At 36.2% G+C, this 23,487-nt stretch overlaps 1 protein-coding gene across 2 annotated transcripts in view; it reads left to right on the plus strand.

Annotated features, from left to right (window-relative positions):
* The window catches only part of LOC753266 (protein MON2 homolog), a 65,225-nt gene that overhangs the window by 5,137 nt on the left and 36,601 nt on the right, over window positions 1–23,487 (plus strand). For both annotated transcript variants that reach the window (XM_030986679.1, XM_030986686.1), the window contains exons 4-17: window positions 1,222–1,349; window positions 4,586–4,717; window positions 10,378–10,507; window positions 10,786–10,895; window positions 11,306–11,431; window positions 13,753–13,950; window positions 16,402–16,526; window positions 17,147–17,277; window positions 17,713–17,866; window positions 18,363–18,637; window positions 19,443–19,524; window positions 20,807–21,000; window positions 21,669–21,820; window positions 23,064–23,220. In XM_030986679.1, coding sequence (XP_030842539.1) covers window positions 1,222–1,349; window positions 4,586–4,717; window positions 10,378–10,507; window positions 10,786–10,895; window positions 11,306–11,431; window positions 13,753–13,950; window positions 16,402–16,526; window positions 17,147–17,277; window positions 17,713–17,866; window positions 18,363–18,637; window positions 19,443–19,524; window positions 20,807–21,000; window positions 21,669–21,820; window positions 23,064–23,220 — 2,094 coding nt within the window. The remainder of the gene's footprint in view (window positions 1–1,221; window positions 1,350–4,585; window positions 4,718–10,377; window positions 10,508–10,785; window positions 10,896–11,305; window positions 11,432–13,752; window positions 13,951–16,401; window positions 16,527–17,146; window positions 17,278–17,712; window positions 17,867–18,362; window positions 18,638–19,442; window positions 19,525–20,806; window positions 21,001–21,668; window positions 21,821–23,063; window positions 23,221–23,487) is intronic.

Consider the following 23,487-nt stretch of genomic DNA (forward strand, 5'->3'; position numbering starts at 1 on the left):
ACTCTATACTGCGACCAATGAGGTTATAGGCTCAATAGACTGGGCTAAGATTATGAACGAATGTTTTTATGCTCGTGACTCTCTTGCTGTCATACATGTTGTATGAACATGAATATGTGTGCTTATTTCAGGTGGGGTCTGTTTAAAGGTAAAGACCAGTATTGGAAACGCCCCAATTTCAAAAAATGAAATGGAAGCTCTCATTACCAATCATGTGAAAGAATATGTTTTGACTAATACATGATGATAAAAAATTTGCCGGGAAACCGCCTACTAATTCATATATTTGGTAAATTTGTTTCTCTCATGGTCTGTGAGAGATATAGGGTAGTCCCATGTACATCTTTCCGTGTATAGTGCTTGTAACTTTACAAAGAATGGGCCAAATTTCTTATCATTTTGATGATTCCAGAACCTTGCAGATGCTAGATGCTAGATGATCAACCTTTTCTGATCGATTCCACAACGTTTCTTTCACAATGCAATCGCATAACCATTACTGGTCTTTACCTTTAAGTGCTTCCTCAATGGCTGCTATCTTTAAGCACCACACCTGGTGTTGGTCTGGATCTTATACATGTAATATCATGTTAACAAAGCAAAACATATAATTCATGTACTTGCCCAAAAGCAAATTTGGCAGGACAAAGTACTTTGGTACTTTGACCCAAGGTACCAGTGACATACATGAACTTAAAATGTCTTTTTCCCATATTGAAATTGAGGATTCTGAGGAACCACATGTACATGAAATGCATTTCATTCAGCTCTGGGTATCATATTTGATTTTACTGAAATGTATACTTGTATATCTGTTATATATATCATTTGATTTAATTGAAAATAGTAAAATGTATACCAAGCAATTGTAGATGCATACCGTATCATTTGACTTTACTGAAAATAGGAAAAATGTACATGTACAAGAGATGAACATATCATTTAAGTTTGCTTAAATTTACATGTATGATATTGTAAACTATGACACAATGACACTGTTGATCTTTTATCCAGTTGTTGACATTGAAGGTTTGCTTTATAATAATCCAAACATATAACAGTTTTGGGTGCTTGTACATTGATCCTAGTGTGAATTAATTGTCAAGTGCAATTCAAAACAATGTCAAATATAATTGAATATGAAACTTAAAAGCTATTAAGAGCAGGTTTCTGTTATCAATCAAGAATATTATTTATTTATTTATACCTCAACTACAATAGCTCTGGTCATGAACAGTGGGGAAATCTTGCAGCCGTTCTTACTGGGATGTGACACCAAGAATCTGAGGATTGTTCAGCTCTGTCTCGGCTCAGTGCAACGTCTTATCACACACGAGGCCTTATCAGCTGTGAGTATTGATCTTTTATGAGATTGTTACTATTATTGAAAATGTTCTGTGGGAATGGAATGTTTACATTGTGGCTTGTGTCAACTAATGTTGATGTCATTTATATTATTAATTGTTTGTGTTATATCAGGCTTTGTTGTTGTTTTTGGCTTGGAATATGGCACCTCAATTGAATATAAGCTGCTGGTACAGTCTAGCTTATTGAAGATGTCAACCAGACTTTGGCAAACCATATTAAACCCTTCCCATGGTGATCAAATTATGTAAGTTGATTGAAATTAAAAATTAAATCATTTCCCGTCTTGTCATTAGCATAAGGTGTGAAAATTTGTGTACTGCAAGGTTCTGGAATCATCAAAATGATAAGAAATTTGGCCCAGTCTTGGTGAAGTTACAAGCACTGTACACAGAAAGATGTACATGTATATGGGACTACGTGACCTATCAGGTCCAAATAGATTTAATAATTTCGCAAATATATCAATTAGTAGGCAGTTTCCTGCAAAATTTTGTATCATCACGTATAAGTCAAAACATATTCTTTCACATGATTTGAAATAAGAGCTTCCATTTCATTTGTTTGAGAGGGGGGGGGGGGCGTTTCCAAAACTGGTCTTTACCTTTAAAGTGCAATTTTGCAATTTCAAGTTACTGAAGTTACAGGATTTACATGTATCATCTCCATGTACATGTAGATCTTGTACAGTACTTGGCAAATTGAAATATACCTTTGGGATATGTGCAAATGGCAGACACATACCCTTAGTAATGTACAGAACATTGAAATTCTTGATCTCAACACTGCAATCATGGGGGGTGGGGGGGGGGGGGAGAGAGAGTGTGTGAGCTATTATTGCCCCCTGTGGCCATATCCTTCATTAGTAAAGGACTGTAACATGATTGTAATGGTAATACTACCAGCAAACCCCTGATTGCGACTGGGTAATCAGATTTGAGGCTAGTCCTTTGGTGTTAAAAGTCTTTAAATAGCATATGCTTAAATTGCAATACACTTCTGCTCCAGCTGCAGGCGTTATCAGAATGAAAGATTTTCTGATTTTAGATTTCTTGTTCGTTGGGAGCCAGAAAGGTATGAGCATGTGTGTGTGTGTGAAAGTATGTAAGTTAATGCACATAACCTGGGAATTACTGAGGAAACTAGAAGGAAAAAACTACTCTCATTTAGTCTTTCATATTAAAAAAGGCAACAATTTTTTGGAGAGGGTTGTGATTGATATGAAACCCGATGTTGAAGTTGAGACCGATTCGATTCAATCAATCATAATTCCCAGTAGAATTTGTAGTCTAGATAAATAATTTCGCATGATTCTGCGTTGATTTCCATCTTTTTCCATCATAAGATCATATTCCTGCTCAACCAAAAAATTACTTTTTTTTTTACGAGGGCTCTTTTCAGATTTTCCCTTAAAAAAATAGCCCCCCTTAATTATTTTGCGGTGGCTATTTTGGAGCTCAGGGGGGCTTTTTTTTTTAAAGGTTGTATTTTTTTAAACACGGTTTTACCTAATTAAATTCCAAGCAAAGGCAAATATAGATACAATTGTAGTGTACATATGTCATGTAGAGTATTGCAGACATTCAGATACCCATGATTTATTCACTTTGTGTTAAACGTGTGGCTTTATGATTTACATATACATGTACCGGTAACTAAAACTTGTCAAAAGGAGTGTTTTGTTTAACTGTTCGTTTTTCATATCCTAAGAAAATATTATCACTGACACGCGGGCTAGGAATTAATTTTTTTATGGGGGCTACTTTTCCCCATTGCCTAAAAAAAACCAAGGGGCTACTTCCTTAAAGCCATATTGCAAGCTGTAACAATAAGTTGTGTTTTTCCTTAGCCATCATACTACTAGCAACCAAATTGGTAGGTAATATGTTATTTAGTCTTTTTTTCTGTCCCAAATTTAATTGTTATCATGGACAATGCAATCCCATTAAAAAAAAATGTAGACCAACTCCCTTTAAAATTGTGTTATTTAGACCATTTATAACCATTAAATGTGAGTAAATATTTTTACTGTTGTCCCACATACCGATGTAGGGTCTATTTGTTATGCCGAAACATGCAAAATCATGGCCTTATTTTTTTTTTATAGACTCTAATTCTAAAGGCCAAGCCAAAGCTAGTTTCATTTCGTAGACAGAAATTGATGTCATCATCACTCATGACAATTGGCCTGGCATCGATCGTATATAAATAATTTTATTTAATTAAACAGTTGTAAGAAAAATTCTGAGGAGTAGGAACATCCTTTATATATTTATTTACGGTTTTTTTTATAACAAAATTCAATTTCTGTGTACGAAACTTGCTTTATACCGATTTTACAGGAAAAAATCCGGCATTGATTTTGCACGTTTCTTTATTAAAAATATATCAGTATGTGGGACAACAGTAAAAATATACTCGCATTTAATGGTTTTAACTTATAAATAACACAATTTTAGACGGAATAACATTTTTTTTAATGGGATTGCATTGTCCATGATAAAAATTAGGGCCAGAAAAAAGACTAAATAAACATATTACGTACCAATTTGGTCGCTAGCAGTTCAGCTCTCGTCACTCGCAAATACTTATTTGCTTCATACTAGGAGCGTGCGCGCGCGCGCTGGAGCTGAGCTAGTACGTTTCTGTGTATTGTGAAAGTGTGCGAACTGCGTATGCATTGATCATGCTGTGCACGAAACTACATCGGAGCCGGTGGCCTGTCCGGCCGCCGGGAGCTTAGGCGCAGGCAGGCGGATACCGCTGTAGATCTAGCTACAGTAGGTACAACCGCCGATCCGCTGCAACTCACAAAACTTTTAAAATGTTGATGGAAGTTTCTAGTTTTGGAGTTGGTAGTTGGAACGGAGATTTCACTCAGACACATCAATAAATTGGTTTATTAATTCATAGGGAATATTAATTTATGGCGGGGGCGATTTTTCAAGATATATTGATTTTTTTTCGCCCTCGTCTTGATTTTTACCGTGGCGATTTCAGAGGTTTAGGGGGCGAATCGCCCGTCGCCACCGTGTATTTTTTTCGTTGTTCCTGCTTATAATGTGTAATTGTTAACACTTTCAAAGTTTATTGCACCCATTTCATAATGACTTATTCATTATGAAATTTTTCTCAAACTCAACATGTTATATGTTTATTTTCAATTTTATTCACATTCCTAATAATATATTTTATTATGTGCACCATCTCCCTTTGACAGCAAGCTGCGGGTAACGTGATCAGCATGCTATGGGGTTTGATGGAGTGCGGGATGGAGGACCTGAAGGTACTGCAGACAACCTTGGTTATCCTCACCACCAACACCATCGTTAGAGGTCCATCTCTGGCAAAGGTAAGAAGATATCCCACATCACACAGATTTACGAGTCATGTCCACTTATGTAGTTATCTTTATTATTTTGTGGCTCTTTGCCTTTAATTTTACATGCTGCGGTGGTCGGTTCAAGGCTCTGTTTCATAAAACCTGTTATCAATAACAAATGCTCAATTTCTGTGATGAATTTGCTCTCAGGCAATCAAATGCCATTATTTCAGTAGCTTATAACAGTAATTGTTACTTGTTTACTTGATAACAAGTCTCATGAAATGGGGCCCAGAACAGCACTAAGTTTCCTCCTGAAATATGCATCGGCTAGCAAATCAGGATGGTAAATTTTCAGAACGCCCTACAGTCAATGTGACTTCATTTGAAAGGCATTTTTTTACAGAGATCTTGAATACCCTGTACTCCAGTCTGTCCTTTCAAGTAGTGGGTAATAGAAACTGACTGCTCTATATGTATTCTTTTACCATGTTGTTTATGATACCTTGCATCTCAAGGTAATGATTATGTAGAGATTAGGAAGCACGCACTGAACCAACTTTGCAATCAGACCTCATTATATCCTCGGGCAGGCGCGAGAAGGTGATCATCATCATCGTCTTAGAGCCCTTCCTGGCGACGCAAACAACGATAGTTGAGCTCGTTTTTATTAAATATGAATGAGGATCTGCTATCAGTATCAATTTCAGTCTAGAATATTTGCCCGATAGGCGTGGGATGTTTATTACGGTGTTCTTACTGGTATTGCCAATTTCACTTGTCGTGTAAGGCGATACACATATACTGAGTGTATAAAATGTAAACAATATGAAAATGCTAATTATATGTTGACCCTCGTCTGGTATGACAGAAGACAGAATATTAAGTCATACAGTGAGTGCTTGATAAAATTGAATATATTCATGAATATTACATATTGTATACGGTATCATATAATATATAGTATATTATATGATATATTTATCATTTGCTTAGAGCCTTAAAGGGTATTAACTCCTACTTTTACAATCACATAGATATAATGCCCTTCTAGCTCCCAGCAGGCTTTATCTTTCTTTTTTGGTTGGAGTGATATCAATTTTGATTCAGACTTTCATTTTATATGGAGTCTGCACAAGTATAACTTACATAGATATCTTTTGATGACAATCTTTCAAAACTAGAGGGATACCATACAATGATCACACACAAAAGCAGTAATTTTTTGTACATTTAGCTCCAGACTTAACTTTTTGGGAAGGGGGTCCAGATTCAAGTTTGTACAGTCTTTATGTATGAGCTCTGTGTTAATAAACATCAAAATTTGGGGGTCCGGACCTAGATTTGGGATGCCCATTTGTCCTGGGCACGTGTTAGTGTTGAGCCCTGCGTTTAGTTCATTTGCTTAGTGTCTTGAGAATATTCTAGCGGTGTTCAAAACCTAGTGCACCAATTCAAAGATGCATTCGTAGGAAAATCTAAAAATAATTTTATGCGTACCGGTATTGATTTTCCACCCACTAAAATAACATGAAATTTACAAAATTTATTTTGTTAGTTAATTTGTTCCCCTAGGTTAATAACAAAATCAATCAAGTTCATTCAACTGGAAATGAAATTCATTACAGATCAATGCATATTATTTATATTATGATTGGCTAGATGAATTATACATGTAAGTCATGTAAAAAAATCCTTACGAGAATACAAAATACAAATTTAGAAATGATCAGGTATGCTATAATACTAACAGGTGTGTATAGATTAATGTAGTTTGTATACATGTACATGTATTAATGAAAACAAACACTGACCTTTGAACCCCAAGGCCATCATAAATGCATTTATGTTGGATGATATGTGGTATGATTATGTCATCTATTGCCACATACTATACATAGCTATGCACCCTGTACATGTACATGTAGTTTCCTGCAGAAAAAGCTATTGGAATGGAAAAGGCTTGACTCTGAATGTTCTACCACTTTATTGAGGGGAGAGAGAGCACATTATTCCACTACCATCTCTGATCACGTAATCAGAGGGCAAAAAAGGTTGCCTAATTGGTTTTGCCTGCTTACTATTGCTATACCGGTAATGACTATCAAACTGGGAATCATTCCATTTCCAGCTTTGCTATTAAAATACGCCGGCCTATAACTACATGTTGAGGCCACATACCATTGCATGTTTGTGTTTCTGCACTATAATGCATAAATAACAGAAATTATTGTTATTTTCAGCTGAATTGATTTGGACTGAGCTAGATGTCATTTATCATTTCCAAGAAAAGACATTCACGCATAGAAAACAATATGTTTTCTGTACGACTTGATGATTGTATTTTGTTTTCATTTTATTATGCCTCCGTTACGAAGTAGCCGGAGGCATTTTGTTTTCGGGTTGCCCGTCCGTCTGTTATCTGAAGAACCGATTGATGGATTCCTGCCAAACTTAGGTCATGTATGTTACTTGCATAGCCGATGAACTGATTAGATTTTGGGGTCATGAGGTCAAGGTCATAGGTCATGCGGCTCATTATGTATGCAAAAATAGCTTGTGATCACATTATCATTAGAACAGATTAATGGATTCCTGTCAAACTTAGATCATGTACCGTAATTAACGGTGAATAAACCGCACCTTTTTGCCGCCGAAAAAAATTCAAAGTCGGGGTGCGGTTTATACACGGTACACAAAAAAAAAAAAAAAAAAAAATTAAGTTTCGATTTATGCCCCTCCATCTGGCGTTATGCCTGGCAATGTCTCCCAGCTCAGTAATCGGTGTGTTGACTCACCACTCAGAAACTAGAACAACTCTAAAAATTGTCTGTCAAATTTGGCTGTGATCTCAATATGTACCGGTAGTTAATAATAATAATTCCTCCAATTTTTCTTCTATTACATGGTGTACCACAAGGTTCTATCCTAGGTCCTCTACTGTTTTTTAATTTACATTAATGATCTTACACATTCAGCTGCACCTCGCAGTTAAATGAAAGGCCTTCCCGCGTGGGTTTTTTAACATGGACCAGGCTTGCTGCCGACAAAGTCGGCAAAAAAAAGTCGACCAAAAAAAAATTATTTAAAAAAAAAAAATTTTAGGCCGAAAAAGAAAAAGAGGGGTGCGGTTAATACACGAGGGCGGTTTATACAACGTTAATTACGGTATGTATCTTGCAGAGCCAATGAACTGAGTAGATTCTTGCGTCATGAGGTCAAAGGTCAAAGGTCATGGGCTCATTATGTATGCAAAAATAGCTTGTGAACGCATTCTCATTAGAACTGACAGATGGATTACTATTTAACTCAGGACATCTTGCAGAGCCAATGAACTGAGTAGATTTTAGGGTCTTGAGGTCAAAGATCAAAGGGTCATAGATGTAAATGAGAAATTGCTTGTAATCACGATATTCTGAGAACCTGTTAATGGATTACAATTGAACTTGAATTTGAAAAATTTCTTCTGTTTTGGTTTGTAAAATTGCTCTATGACGGAGGCATCATTTTCGACTGCGTGCAGTCGAAGTTCCATCTAGTTTACATCTAAAAAAAGAGTGAAATTATTTCTGTCTGGATTCATCTCTCTTATTACTGTACGAGAAAACATAATTATAATACAATGAAAATATATATGATATTCAAATACAGAATCATTACTCTTTTAATGTAAATATGAACGATTGAAAGAGGAAAAATAAATGAATTGAATTGAATTGAATTGAATTGAATTGAATGCAAACAGTCGGCAGGTACTCAACACACTATGTACATGTACATTCAGTTTTATATCTGATTGAAAAAGAAGAATTTTATTTATCAATATAGCATTTAGTAGATTTTGTTGTTTGATTGATCAAATGTAGGCCTTGTGAGACCCTACCTGTACATGATATTCTCATATGTAGCTTTTACTTTCTTTACATGCAGAAATTGTTTCAAATAAATATTCATCAGATATATGGAGGATGGCTTAGGAAATTATGCCAAGATTTAAAGAGAACCCAGGGCTCTCTATAGATTTAACCGTAAATTAATTATTTGTGCACTACGCTTGTAATTGCTGAGCCATTAGCACTAGCAGATCTCAATTCTTTGTTGAAGACGTCCCTTGACATATTGATCTAGATTAATAATAAATATTCATCAGATTTATGGATGATGGCCTAGGAAAGTATGTTCATGATAAAGAAAACCCAGGGGTCCGTACTACAGATTTAACTGTAAATTAATTATTTTCGCACTTGGCTTGTAATTGCAAAGCCATTAGCAGTTATTATTTCTTTGCTGAAGACGTCCCTCGACATATTGATCTAGATTAATAATAAATATTCATCAGATTTATGGATGATGGCCTAGGAAAGTATGCCCATGATAAAGAGAACCCATCTATTGATCCAGATGTATGAAACATTTATGAAATATTTATGAATGGAAAAGCAAGTTTGAGCTTGAGATGTATGCGCTCTTGCTACATGCATAATACATGTATTTAATCACAAACCCTGGTACGTGCATGTTCCTGTGCAGATCACGGGCCTGCTGATCAGAATTAATTAAGAGTGTTACTTGTGAATGTTATACCCAGCATATGGTGCACATCTGTACTTGTACAACATGTACAACATAGTCTTATTTAATAACAAAACAGTTTTTCTTAAGATTAAGAGTATTGAAATGTCAAGATATACTGTATACACATCAGGATACATCTGATCAGAAATTTCTATAACATAAATGAGACACATTGCTTCACGAGTTGCGGATGTTTACTTTCAGTCTTTTACTAATGAAATTAAAAATATAAAAGTATTTTCTACTTGTTCCTACTTACATGTAGATGTATACATTTTGGCCTGTATTTTGTACATAATTAAAGCAAATATACACAAACAAAAAATCTGGTTTATCGCTCACAAGTTCTATGTTCCTTTTTACACACAAAAAAAACTTGTGTTTAAATTTGTTTGCATTTCCTTTAATTTCCTCATTTGCACAGCCATGTTGTTACAACTGAATGAGCAATAGCGAGGCCACCAGACCTCACTTACTGTACAGGTTGTACATGGAATTTCCTAATTAGGGTGTAATTAAAAATGCATAATCATGCCTATGTACAATGGGAGGTGTTTACTGCCATATATACCGGTACCTAGTTATCTGGCATCAGTTCAAAAGAGTACATGTATGTTATGCACAGTTTTGGAATACCAATACATGTAGGTGTGAGACCTAAATTACTTCTTGTTAAAGAGGAGAGAAAGGGAATGAATGAAAATCAAGTGATCATGATTAGAGTTTGTTATGTTTGAATCATGCTCACCTGTAAGCAACAGTAAGCCCAGGAATAAATATACAGAATGGTGCAGTACATGTTGATTTGCATACCAATACACTTTGTTTTGTGTGAGTTAGGATGTTGCAAAATTCAATTTCAAAAAAATATTTGTAGAAAATTTTAGACGGGTCTTTTTCTTTGTTGAATGTAATGTAAGCATACTGGAAAGCGCATGACAATTTATATTTACAATGTAGTAGACATGATGATGATGCAAGTATGCAATCTACTACCTAATTGGTTCATGAGGAAATTCAAGGATATTAAGATTACTTGCTTGTTTAAAGTGTGTTTTTGTGAAAAAGTCTCCAATTGAAATGATCAATTTCTTTCCTATCCTTCCATTCTTCAGGCTGTTGTGGTTTGCTTTCGCCTTCACTTCTCAAAGGACAACACGACAAGCAACACAGCATCTGCCATTGTCCAGCAAGTGATATCTATTGTCTTTGAGAGGGTCCTTGCAGAAGATGAAGCTAATGCAGGTAAGACCATAGGGAACCATACTGGTCAGTTGGTCAAGAGTTAGAAGCCGACAGAATCTGTAGTTTTACTGCAAGTGATTTCTTTTGTCTTTGAGAGAGTCAATTGAACCTAAAACTCTCATTTCAAAGATTCACAAACCAAAACAGATTGGCATATAATCAAATTATAAGAAAGAGCATCTCTTTAAATTTTGCAACAAAGATTCCGGTTAAGGAATCATGTGCATTCATTAGAACATTCTCTATTTCAAGATTTACATGATTTTGTTCTGTTTCAGATGGATCAGAGGTTGCAGTGGATGAAGAACAACTCAAGATAAGTTTAGGCAACCGAGAAGCCCCCAAATCACTAAGACCGTGTGCTAAGGATGCTTACATGCTGTTCCAGGTTTGTACTATACCTCACATAATATATAACAATCTTAATGTACTTATACTTTGCAATTGAATAGCATAAATTCACATATGTTCACATGTATTTAATAATATGAAATATTTGTGGAAAAGGGTATTCTTTCTTTTTTAAGTTGATGATTAGTCAATGGCTTTCTAATTCATCAAGGAACATTTTTTTGTATCAAGATGACAAATACAAAGGCATTATAAATGAAAACCTCCCATTAAAAAAAAAAATGTTTGTACTAAGAGGCACCATGCGGATGTAATATTTATCAACGTACTAGACATTTGTTTATCTTACAGTCAACATATTTGATGGCCTTCTACTTCTACATTCACCAATCATGAAAGGGAAAACAAATCATACACTGTTCAAGATTAAACATCTTCTTTCAACAGGACCTGTGTAATCTAGTGAATGGGGACCCACCATGTTGGTTACAGGGTATGACTACGATGACCAAGAAGTTTGGATTGGAGCTTCTCGAGTCTGTTCTCAACAGCTTTCCACAGGTGTTCCTTAGGGTAAGAATTAGTATACAAAAGTAAATATGGGCATTAGTGAATATGCACTGCATGCGCAGGTTAAAAATAAAGATGAGTTCTGGTCATGCAATTGCATTGTGAAAGAAACGTGGAATCGATCCGAAAAGGTTGATCATCTAGCATAAGTATTGGTGTGTACTGCAAGGTTCTGGAATCGTCAAAATGATAAGAAATTTGGCCCAGTCTTGGTAATGTTACAAGCACTGTACACAGAAAGATGTATATGCAACTACACAAACATGTGGCATAAAAATCGGGCCTTATTTTTAAGCTTTTACTTGCCATATTTAGAATATGAAGGTATTTGAAGAGTCATGCTTTTCAGGGTACATTTTTTCTTTGATGTTCTTCCACACTTGCATAATAACAACGATAATGCTCGCAACTTATTATTCACCTCTCCCAAGAACGCGACCTTCTCATTAAGTCACTTTCGGATAATGAACGTGACTTTTCAAGTTCATTAATTGTGACTTAACAGGATGCTATGTATAGTCACTAATGCACTCACAAACATAAATCATTAACCATGAATCCCTAATGACATCATTAAGTGCGCAGTCAAACAATTAAATGCGCACATCAATGTCCTTGCCCCTGCCATATAAAACTATGTGCTTATCATCGTGTCTTTACTGTTAAAGTGCCAGAGATACGCATACACACATCATAGCCGTGCATCATCATATTTTTGCAGGGTCACTGTGGTAGGAACAAATGCTGAACGGTAATGTGGTGCCATTTGACCAATTAGATTGCCTACATTCTTTGACCTGTTTTAAAATTAATACTTTTCTCCCACAGCCGACATGCTGATAGATTGTTTTGAATAATGGTCATGCAATTTTATTCTTCAGGAACTTTTTTTTTTTGTTGGGGGGGGGGGGGGGTTGAAAGGTTGATTGGATACAGTGTAGGTAAAAGGAACAGCAGTGTCTCACAAGGTTTTTGAAGACTTTAATTTCATCCAAAATTTAACAAATTCTCATTGGATACTGTTGAAAATCACAAGCAGTGAAAACATCAGCAGTGAAAATATCTGGGTATTGATATGGATACTTGGGACTACAGAAATTAATGTCATTAGAATTTAGTCCATTGTTGTAATTTTTTTCTTGTTCTATTTGTTAAGAGCAACCTCTCTTATAATAATAATAATAATAATATTGGATGCTTATATAGGTATTTAAATTAATGCGAAAGATCACAAATCCTCTTTCACCCTGACTTAAACTCGACCTTCTAGTATTAACTAGGCCCCTAATACTCTGCCATATTCAATTCAGCCTTGTTTGAAAGCAGAATAATCCTGAATAATTCATCTTTAATATACGGCGCTCTCTACCTGAGATCTTTATGCATGCAATGTAAAGTTGTACCAGCATTATGCATGTGTCAAATGAAATGTCACATCAAATAGTGTGGGGTCATACTTACAGAAACTCTTCATGTGTTATCCAATTAGAGAATTAGACTATCCCACGTACAAGCTGTAAACATGAATGATACACCTGATCACGATCAATCTTTCATGGTATCTCTACATCACCAGGTGCTTATTGGAATTGTTAAATGTCACCATAGGGACATAGCATTATCCGACTTGCACAGCTTTCCATAATGAGTGCCTTGTGTTTGTGCTAATGGATACACTTCCCATTAGGCATTTTGGATAATTGAAAACATACAAGGGGACTAGCCTTTTCACTTAGATGGTATGGCTGTCAACCATTATGCAGCCCTTCATATTGGAGTGAATATTGATATTGCACTTGTTACTGCCCATTTATATTGTTTGATTTCAGCTCCTTGTTCATTATTTTTAATGTTACAACTGTATGCTTATTAGTGGCAAACAAAAACCTTCAGTACGTCTTCATTTGAAGCTGTGTATTGATTTTATAGTACCGGGTGCTGATAATTTCTTTAATAATTTTGATAATGATGATAATGATAAGGATTATAATAATGAGTGATGAAGGATGAAGATGATGATTAGAATGACAAGATGATTAGGATGATGATGATGATGATTAGGATGAAGATGATGATTAGAATGACAAGATGATTAGGATGATGATGATTAGGATGAAGATGATGATTAGGATGACGATGATGATTAGGATGACGATGATGATTAGAATGACGATGATTAATAATGAGTGATGATAATGATTGATGATGAGTAATGATTATGACGAAGACGATGATGCCCAACACAAACTCACTGAGCATTTTAATAGAACTGCATTTAAGTTGTCTTATTTCCTCCTATCCCCTCCCCCTTTCCAAATCAACAGCACACTGAGTTTAGCTTCCTCCTGAAGGAGCGAGTATGCCCCCTCCTCATCAAGCTCTTCTCCCCCAGCTTGAAGCACCGTCAGGGGATGTCGGCCCCCTCCGCTCCAGTCAACCCACCAGAGAAACCCACCTTTCACATGAGTCTCAGGCTACTCCGAGTGGTGTCCGTCGTCATTAATAAGTACTACTCTCTTCTCGTAAGTTCATGGTTTAGTACTGTTGATACTGTTGATTATTATTGATTTGATATGTTTGAAAAAAAAATGTTTCCGATTTGCTTCATCCCCCCCCCCCCTGAAATTTGGTTAGTTGAATGTACATGTTTTTGCTCTTCCCTTGGAGCATAAAAATAGTTTCATTTGTGTATTTCTCTTTCTTTTTTTTTGGTTGCTGAGTTTTGGGAAAAAGAAGGTCTAATATGAACTGATTTTTCATTATAGAGCAGAATTCATGAACTTGAATCACATAGAAAATGTAAGAACTTCATAAAATATGAACACTGCACTTGTCAGAATATCCCTTGATGTAAAGATGGCCATTTAGTCTCTGATTAGTTATTTATGGTATGGACATTATTAGTTAAGGTCATGAATTTGGCATTAAAGGTACTATGTCCCATTTGCAGGCCAAAAAAATGAAAAAGTTAAATTCCAACTGCATTTGAAAGATAATACTAATTTAGAACTTCCCTAAAAAAGGTGGGGCTTGAAAATGTCTTCAAGTGGGAAAATAATGACTATTAGTTGTCAAATCGACTTTAGGGCTATAGAGCCCAAAAGTAATAGTCTTGATTTTCAGACAATTGTACTGAATGGTCATACGTTTTATGCTGCGCAAAGATTCAATCTGTTTAATCTTGGCCATCACAAGAAGTGGGTTATTGATGTAGACAAATGCTCATGTACCCTTTACAACTCTTTTCATGTATGTTATTACCAAAGAAAAAAAAAAGCCAGTCAGTCACTCAATAGTGTCTGACAGTGAAGTCTAGCAAGTAAACGGGTTTCCTTGCATAATTTGAATATGAGGACACTGCTACGTTTAAATTTCACAGATAGGACATACATGACATATTCATAATTCCTGCAAAGTTCTACAGCATTTGAGGTTGGCTGCAAAAAGGACATAGTACCTTTAATGTCTTTCTATGTGCATCTACTGCTAAGCAGTTAAAGGCTTCAAGAATAGTTTCATGTACAGACAAATTCATTTCAATGGATGCACGTAATAGACTAAAGCAAAAGCCAATCTTGCCCTCCTTCTTATATACAACGTGAATGTTATTACTACATAGTTCATTCCTTGAACTTGCCATTTATTTCAAGGCCATTTTGTGTCAAACTTGTTTGTGCAAATCGCCCAAGGCATATGGATTTCATACCTCCTAGTCTTCAGAGATTTCTTATGTCTTTCCATATTGGAATTAAATGGAAAAGGAATACGTTAAACAACGTTCAAAATATCTTGACATTTCCTTGCAGTGTCATTCCCCCAAGAAAGAATTTGGGTAGTTCATCACCAAATAACTTCATTTCAAAGAGATTATGTCAGTGAAAAATTCCACACTCCATAGCCTTCAGAGATTTCTTAGGTCTTCCCATATTGAAATTAAATGATCAAATCCTGATGCCCATCCAAATGGAAAAGGAATACGTTAACAACGTTCAAAATATCTTGACATTTCCTTGCAGTGTCATTCCCCCAAGAAAGGATTTGGGTAGTTCATCACCAAATAACTTCATTTCAAAGAGATTATGTCAGTGAAAAATTCTACACTCCCTAGCCTTCAGAGATTTCTTAGGTCTTCCCATATTGGAATTAAATGATCAAATCCTGATGCCCATCCAAATGGAAAAGGAATACGTTAACAACGTTCAAAATATCTTGACATTTCCTTGCAGTGTCATTCCCCCAAGAAAGGATTTGGGTAGTTCATCACCAAATAACTTCATTTCAAAGAGATTATGTCAGTGAAAAATTCTACACTCCCTAGCCTTCAGAGATTTCTTAATTCTTCCCATATTGGAATTAAATGATCAAATCCCGATGCCTTTCCAAATGGAATTCATTACCAAACAACTTCACTTCAAAGAGATTATGTCAGTAAAAAAAAAATATATTGTGCATTGGGATTCGTAATAAAGGAATAGTAAACTGGGTATGATGCTAAAGTCCTAAATAGTTATTTTATTGTACTGTGATAATAGAGAAGAAAATTATTGTTTGAGATAAGAAAGCCATTGCATATTTTTTCTGTTCGTTTACTTTGTCTTGGTTTTTATTTCATCATGGTTTATGTAATTTGGGAAAATAATGAAAGCTTATCTAAACATAATAATAATCAAAATAATAGGCATTTCTATAGCGCCGTCTTTCAAGAAATTCTATTCCGAGGCGCATTAACTATTACCCTGGCTTTAGCCTAGCTGCCATTAAAGCACTCCAGCATTTTTAGGAATTAATTCCTGCCAGGTACCCATTTACCTCACCTGGATCGAGTGTGGCAAAGGAAGATTAACGCCTTGCCAAAGTACGAGAAAAAATGTGCTATTAACGGAATGATGCATTTATGAAGTAATCTTGTTACTAATGTGATCTCATTACTAATGCATTGAACACTGATCCTTTTCCTATTTTTGTTTCTGCAGATGACAGAATGTGAGATTTTTCTGTCGCTATTGGTGAAGTTCATGGAAGGAGATAAACCACTGTGGCAGAGAGTCATGGCACTAGAAGTCTTACACAAGATCTGCTCACAATCAAAACTGTTACGGTGAGAAGAATAAGTAGTAGATCTAGTCTGTTTCATGTTCAAGAAACAGCTTTTCATTTAATTCTAGGGTTTGTCTACATTTCAGCACAAATTGTCTAATATTGCTTATTTGGCTTTTCCTAACCTGTTATATTACAATACATGTAATATGGTTTCTTACTGTCTCTTGCAGATTAGTTATTTAACTTGCAGATGTGTTATTTAATTTTATAATGCGTTATCTGATTTGCAGGGCAAGTCAATCAATCATTCACATATTCTTATCCATTGATTCATGTGCATAAATCTCTTTTCAAATTAAAATCATATTCAAATTGCAATTTAGGAGTGCATTAGTAATGGAAGTAAAAAAAAAAAATGGTAACATTTTATATTCACTTAGTTTAATGCAAAATACTGAAAAGATGTGTCTTGGTTAGTTAATTGAGAGTAAAATATTTAAGAGATATGAGTGGAAATTGCTTAAAAACAGGAGGTGCTACTTGCAAAACTTGAAGCCCTCTCTACAACGTTTAGGCTATGACAGAAAGGAAATCAATCTCTACATTGAAATATTGATGTCCTACTACCAGTGCTCTGTAACATTGTGTATCCATGCCGGTCATTATTTTTATTTTCAGGATGTTCTGCCAATCTTACGATATGAAGCCTCATTCGACCAAGATCTTTGCCAACATAGTGAACGCCCTTGGAGTCTTCACGCAGTCCCTCTTCATAAACCCTATCACCGAGAGACAAAACAGTAATTCTTGTAAGTCACAAAGCATTTTTTTTTTTATCAACACAGCATCTCACAAAACAGTCATAAGTCTGAGTACATGTTGTGAAATTCTGACATTTGACAGTTGGCCAGGACCTGAATTTAATTTAAACAAATCATCTCTTACAAGTTTTTCTTATTGATGTTTTAAATTACTTAACTTTGTGTCTAGTTTATGCCTGCTGGAAGTTGATTGATAAATATTTGCATTGTGTACTTTAAAACTTTATTAGGTACCTTACATATTCTTAAGACCTGATGATTTTGTGAAAATTAAAATGAATTGCAAGCTAGGGATGCAGTATTTAAAGAGATGGATGAATTTGTCTAAAAATTTGCCAGGATATGTTTATGTGGCTATAGTGATTATTTCTGCAGACCAATACATGTGTGTATTGTTATTATGATATTTCTCTTTTTGAATAGCTGACAAGTCTACAAAGGAGACTGGTAGCACATCTCAGAGCAGTACTGGAAGCTCACCTGCAGCTAGTATACACCCCCAAGCTGCTTTCACATACAAGGGGGTTTGGATACCACTCATTCCTGTAGCAACATTAGGCACATCGAAGGCTTTAATGTAAGTGATCTGTCATATTGTCCAAATGTTTATCTTTTTTTTAAAGGTTTGGCTCAAAATTATGTGGCATACCATTCCAATAATTTGTCTTGTTATAGCAATAATGAAATGAATCATTCTATCTGTAGTGCACTGCTATTTTCTAAGGAAGGTAACAGAAAGAAAATGTTGACTGTATTTGTAAAGGGTACCCTGCTTTTTTAGCATGCGCATGAGTTCATTATCTAACTCGAGTTGAGAATGTGTGCATCTTTCATTCCAAGCAGTTAGATTGAGTGTGATAGGTGTATAAACAGCCTCAACGAGAATGGATGGATCTTATAATCAATGGATGAAAACATGATTCATTTGTTTTATACAACAAAATTCCTAGATCCACAATTTAAAAAAAAGGAGCCATTTTAAGGCTGGTTCACATTATCATTGATGGCAAATAAATCTCAAGTTTAATGTAGCTAACACAGAGTTTACCTCTACATCATTTTTCTCTCCTCAGAATGGACATGTTAGAAAAGACAGATGCCCCTCCCATCCCAGACGGCTACGCCATGTCCGTATCCTTTGCGTGTCTCCTGGACGTGACCAAGAGCGTCTCATCGGTCGTCACCTTGGAGCTGGAGTCGGAGGAGAAGAGAGTGGACAGGGAGGAGAGAGAAAGAAAGCGGAAGGAGCAAGGATCAGTTCTAGAGGAGGTGGATGAGCGAGAAGAGGAGGAGGAGGATGACGACAGGCCTAGGAGTGTAGACAGTGTGCTAGCTACAGTCAATACAGGTTGGCAACCCCTTTTAATAACCTAAGCCCAAGATAACTTGAGCATGAGTCAATGGAAATTCCAAGTTATTCCAAAATAAAATGCTAATCAAATGTTAAAATTCCCTTTACTTTTTGTGTAAGACTTTTTGCTCTCAAGACCCGACCTAAGCCATCAAATTATCTGTTTGAAAACCAAGAGAGCAATAAATGGAAATGAGTAATGTAAATGCATTGATTATCTAGCATTGCATTATGTTTTGTCAGCATAGTGCTCTTCTATTGTGTTGTATTGGTAGAAATAACTTTGTTTGTTTTGTAACTTTTTGAAAATTTACCCAATTATGATTGAATTGAAATTGATTTGAGATGCATGTCATGTGAAATTGATATTGTCTCTGATGTAATAAAATGATGCTATTTCAACAAGACACCCCTCTAAAACACTTCTGCCTTCAAGAAAAATTGAATATCAAATAGCGCCTACAGCCATACAATGGTAGCTGCGACCATGAAAATCTCAGAATATGTAGTTGTGATATTTAATTTCCAAACGGGAATAACGGGTCAATATAGTCAAGCAACATTGTTTTATAGTTAAATTAATATTTTGACCTTGAGAGGGAGCTATACTACATAAAGAGTTAATTATTTACAATGTTTTCACTTTAGACTCGATTTCAACCGTAAAAACGATCACTGTATATTGTAGGATTGCATATGCTTCCAATATGTTCATTTGAACCAAATTCATGACCCCATACCTTAACTTTGTATTACCTTTAAGTTTAGCGCAAGCTTTATAAACCCTTGTTGTTTTCCACAGATCTGAAAGATCTTTGGGTTGAGATGGTGAATTCTTCATGGTGTGGTGTGTTAGCTGCTCTCTCACTCCTCTTAGACGCATGGTAAGTAGCACGGATGAATCCATCTATACCTCTGCTTTATTAGACAGTCTGCACCTTCTTTTTTAATTTAATTTTTATTCAAATGATGTATAAAAAATTCTGAGCATGAAGGAGGTATTGTTGGTTTAGACTTTGCGATACGATAGTAGGTTTACTCTTCTGATTATAATTTAAGTCCTTATTCATACAGATTCAGAAAATGTGATGAATTTACCTTGCTTACTGAGTCTAGAAAATTAGCATAGCATATATTTCATATGAGGCTTCAAATCAAACTGCATGTAGATAAACGGTACAAAAGTGAATCTAACGTGGTAAAAGAGATATGGAGGCATTTACAATAGGAAAAAGAGGTCTTCTGGGTCTAAGGGTCTAGAGGTCTAGTGGTAAGTCATCAGACAGTCGATCACAAGGTAAAGGGTTCAAGCTCCTGCCACTTCACTTACGTCGTTTGGCAGGTCACCCATCTGCATTAGCCACACTTGACTTGGGTTTAAAGAAAGAGAGTACTTTTATTGGGATTACTGCCCTGAAGTGCACCGTGTGCTTGTAACATTTTTGAGAGCTAAAGCAAGTGAAATAATTTTCAAGGCTCTTGGGAAGGGCATAGTAGAGGTGTCGTGGACGAGTGGATATGTCACCGGACTGTGGATCACAAGGTCCGCGGTTCAAGTCCCAGCGCGGCACTAATGTCCTTTGGCAAGACATTGATCTACATTTGCCACTCTCCACCCAGGTGTTAAATGGGTACCCGGTAGGATGCGAAAGCTAATGTGCTTAGATTAGCAAGTGTGCGCTTGTAAAAATGACGCCTGGCTGGAATGCTCCCCAGGGAGTGGAGAATGTGCATACATTGTGTGCTGATAAGCCTTGAATCCGATGACCGGGGTAATAGTATATATATATCTGTAAGGCGCTTTGATAGGGCCCTCCTGAAAAAGCGCCATATAAGAAATAGTTATTATTATTATTATTATAGGAACTGTCCAAAAGGACATCAACTCATGAAGGCGGAGTCGGCACCCTTTTGGCTCCAAACAGACAATATCATGTTCTAAACGAGAACGGAATATTATATCATTATTACTATAAAACTCTCCTTTCTTTGGAAGGGCGTAAGAACTTTGTACCGTCTTTTCAGAGCCATAAGGACATCAACTCATGAACACAGAGTTAACACCCTTCTGGCCCCAAACAGACGATATCATGGTGTTATATGTTTTAAACGAGAACGAAATATTATATCATTATTACTATAAAACACTTCTTTCATTACCTGCAGTACCGACGAAGCAGCGACGGAAGCCATCCTGAAGTGTCTTGAACTGTATGCTAGTCTGTGCGGCAAGTTAGGTCTGACTGTCAACAGGGATGCATTTGTGACTGCTCTCTGCAAGTCCTCCTTGCCACCTCACTATGCCCTCGCTGTACTCAACATTGCTCTACCAACTAGCTCGAATACCAGTACCCCTAAAGGTATAAACTTGAATTCTCTTCTATGCTTCAAAGACTAGTGTTTTTTGTGTGAAGATTAAACGTTTTATGGGTTCGGGCTGTGGCTCATGGGTCCATCATATGTTTGAACGAACAAGAACTTGAGAAGTAGAACATTTGGTTAGCAAAGCATTTAATACTTCTATTTGAGTATTTATTCAACCACTTCAATTCTCTTCTCTCTAGTCTTTTTATTTCTTCCACATTTTGAAGGTCTTATTCTTGTCATTAGTGTTTACTTTTTGTTATGTTATGTTTCCAACCTCAGGCTCTGTCTCTCGATCATTCAGGTATGAAAAACTAAAACCATTCAACTACTGAAAAGACATTGAATTATTGAAGAAAGCTGTGCCTGTCTGTCTCTTAATTTCTTGTTCTCTCTCTCTCACTCTCTCTCTCTCTCTTTCTCTCTCGCTTCTCCCTCATTTTGTCTCTGTTTCTCTCCTATCCTTTCTATCTCTCTCTCTTTATCCCCTCTTTCTCTCTCTCTCTCCCTGTTTCTCTCTGTATCTCTCCTTTCCTTTCCTTTTCTATCTCTCTCTCTTTATCCCCTCTTTCTCTCTTTCTCTCTCCCTTTTTCTCTCTCTTTCTCTCTTTTCCCTTTTCTATCTCTCTCTTTATCTCCCTCTCTCTCTCACTCCAACCTACAGATCACAAGAGGAGTTCGAGCAGCGCTAGTCGTGATGGGTTCCTCCAGGCCACAGAGGGAGGCAATGCCGATCCTGCAGATACCAGGAACCAAGTGGTTGCCGTAGGAACCCCTCTTACTTCAGTCGTTGGTGGGCAACAAGGACCCGTCATGGTAATGTCTTCAATAATGGGATGCAATTGGTTCTATTTCGCTCTCAGTCTTATAGAGAGAGAAGAGTTAAAGGCATCGTCTAACAATGTTAAATCTGAGATGCATGGCCCTACATGTTTTCAGTGTCTGTGATATGGTGTAATATTGAAGCCCCACAAAAGGATTATGAAGTGCCTCAGAAAAGTAAAAATCTTTGAGTGACCAGTTTTTACCATACTCATCTTACCCAATAGACTGTAGTGTTATAAAACCGTTTGGAAAACGAAAAATGAAATTTTGATTTCCCATCATAAATATCTTGACAATCAGACAGGCGATCGGCTTGTAAAAGGCATGGGATTCCTGAATGACCTAAAGGTTTTTAATTATGATTGCAGCATGAGCTAAATCCAAGATTTTGTTTCAGAATCTGAGTCAATGTTACCGAGTCACTTTAATGATGCTCTTTGGAAAGAATGATATAGCCTCATGTGCTTGATAGTGAAATAAGCTTATTGGCACCTCTACATTTTTTTGTAAACCTATTAGATATTTTGTTTTCCTTCTCTTTTATTGAGAGGTAATAAAAGGTAACTTAACGCAAAGTTTTAATTTTGATATCTGCTACATGTATATCTATGTCATGATTAGCTTGAGACATCTTTGACAATAAAGTGGTTACTATACGCCATTGTTATATAACCAACAGCCTAGAACATCCATTTAATTCTTGGTTCTATATATGCTCCGGTTACAAACGCCGTGTGGTCACTTTCCATCTCCAACCAAAATCCTAACTTCAGCCCTACATCAAACAGTGTACCTATCCCTGATATCAAAACCCGAATCCAAATTGCAACCTCAACCATATATCATAGATTAAATCAAGCCAGGAGCAAATGTCGACGAAGCAAATGTTACCAGAGCAAGTGTCGGGTCACTGTGCATAACAGAGGGTGCGTTTATCAACTTTTGCTACTCAGAAACAGCGTTTGAATACATACACATTGAAACACAGTATACAAACGTAACCGTTTTGCATTTATCATATCTCAGAAACCTGATTCTGGCTTATTCTCACATTCAAAACGCATTTTTTTCAGCGTTTCAATATACACATATCTAAAGACGCATGAAAACGTGCTTGCGCTTATCAACATGCAGATTTGCCTGAAACACGTTTGAAAACGCTGATTATGGGCTAGAAAAGAGTTGACAAATGCACCCAGAGTCACCATGCATCTTTCTTTCTTCCTGTTCACAGCTAACTGCTAAGAACATACAATGCATGAGAGCCATCCTGTCCTTAGCTCACTGCCATGGAGCTATCCTAGGAGCATCGTGGCACCTCATCCTATCCACCCTGCAGCATCTGGTATGGATCTTGGGTCTCAAGCCTACACCTGGTGGAGGTCTCAAAGGTGAGAAAAATCTCTTCGATATCTGGCTTAAAAACAACATAAATTACCATCTTCATGCATGACATTCCATGTTTTTGTATGATTTCTTTAGCAAACCTTGTAGAGAAGCTAAATTCAAATATGATTTCTTTCTATTTTGTGTGAATTAAACCTTGTAGAGTGTGTATGCACATTTAGTTTGTGAAAGCAAAATTCATATATGATTTCTTCTTATTATTTTTTGTGTGTAAATTAAAAAATTCCAGTTATTGCGGAAATGTAAAACCA

The sequence above is a fragment of the Strongylocentrotus purpuratus genome, unplaced genomic scaffold (genome assembly GCF_000002235.5).
Source record: "Strongylocentrotus purpuratus isolate Spur 01 unplaced genomic scaffold, Spur_5.0 spur5_contig_838, whole genome shotgun sequence".
Taxonomy (NCBI): Eukaryota; Metazoa; Echinodermata; class Echinoidea; order Camarodonta; family Strongylocentrotidae; genus Strongylocentrotus; species Strongylocentrotus purpuratus.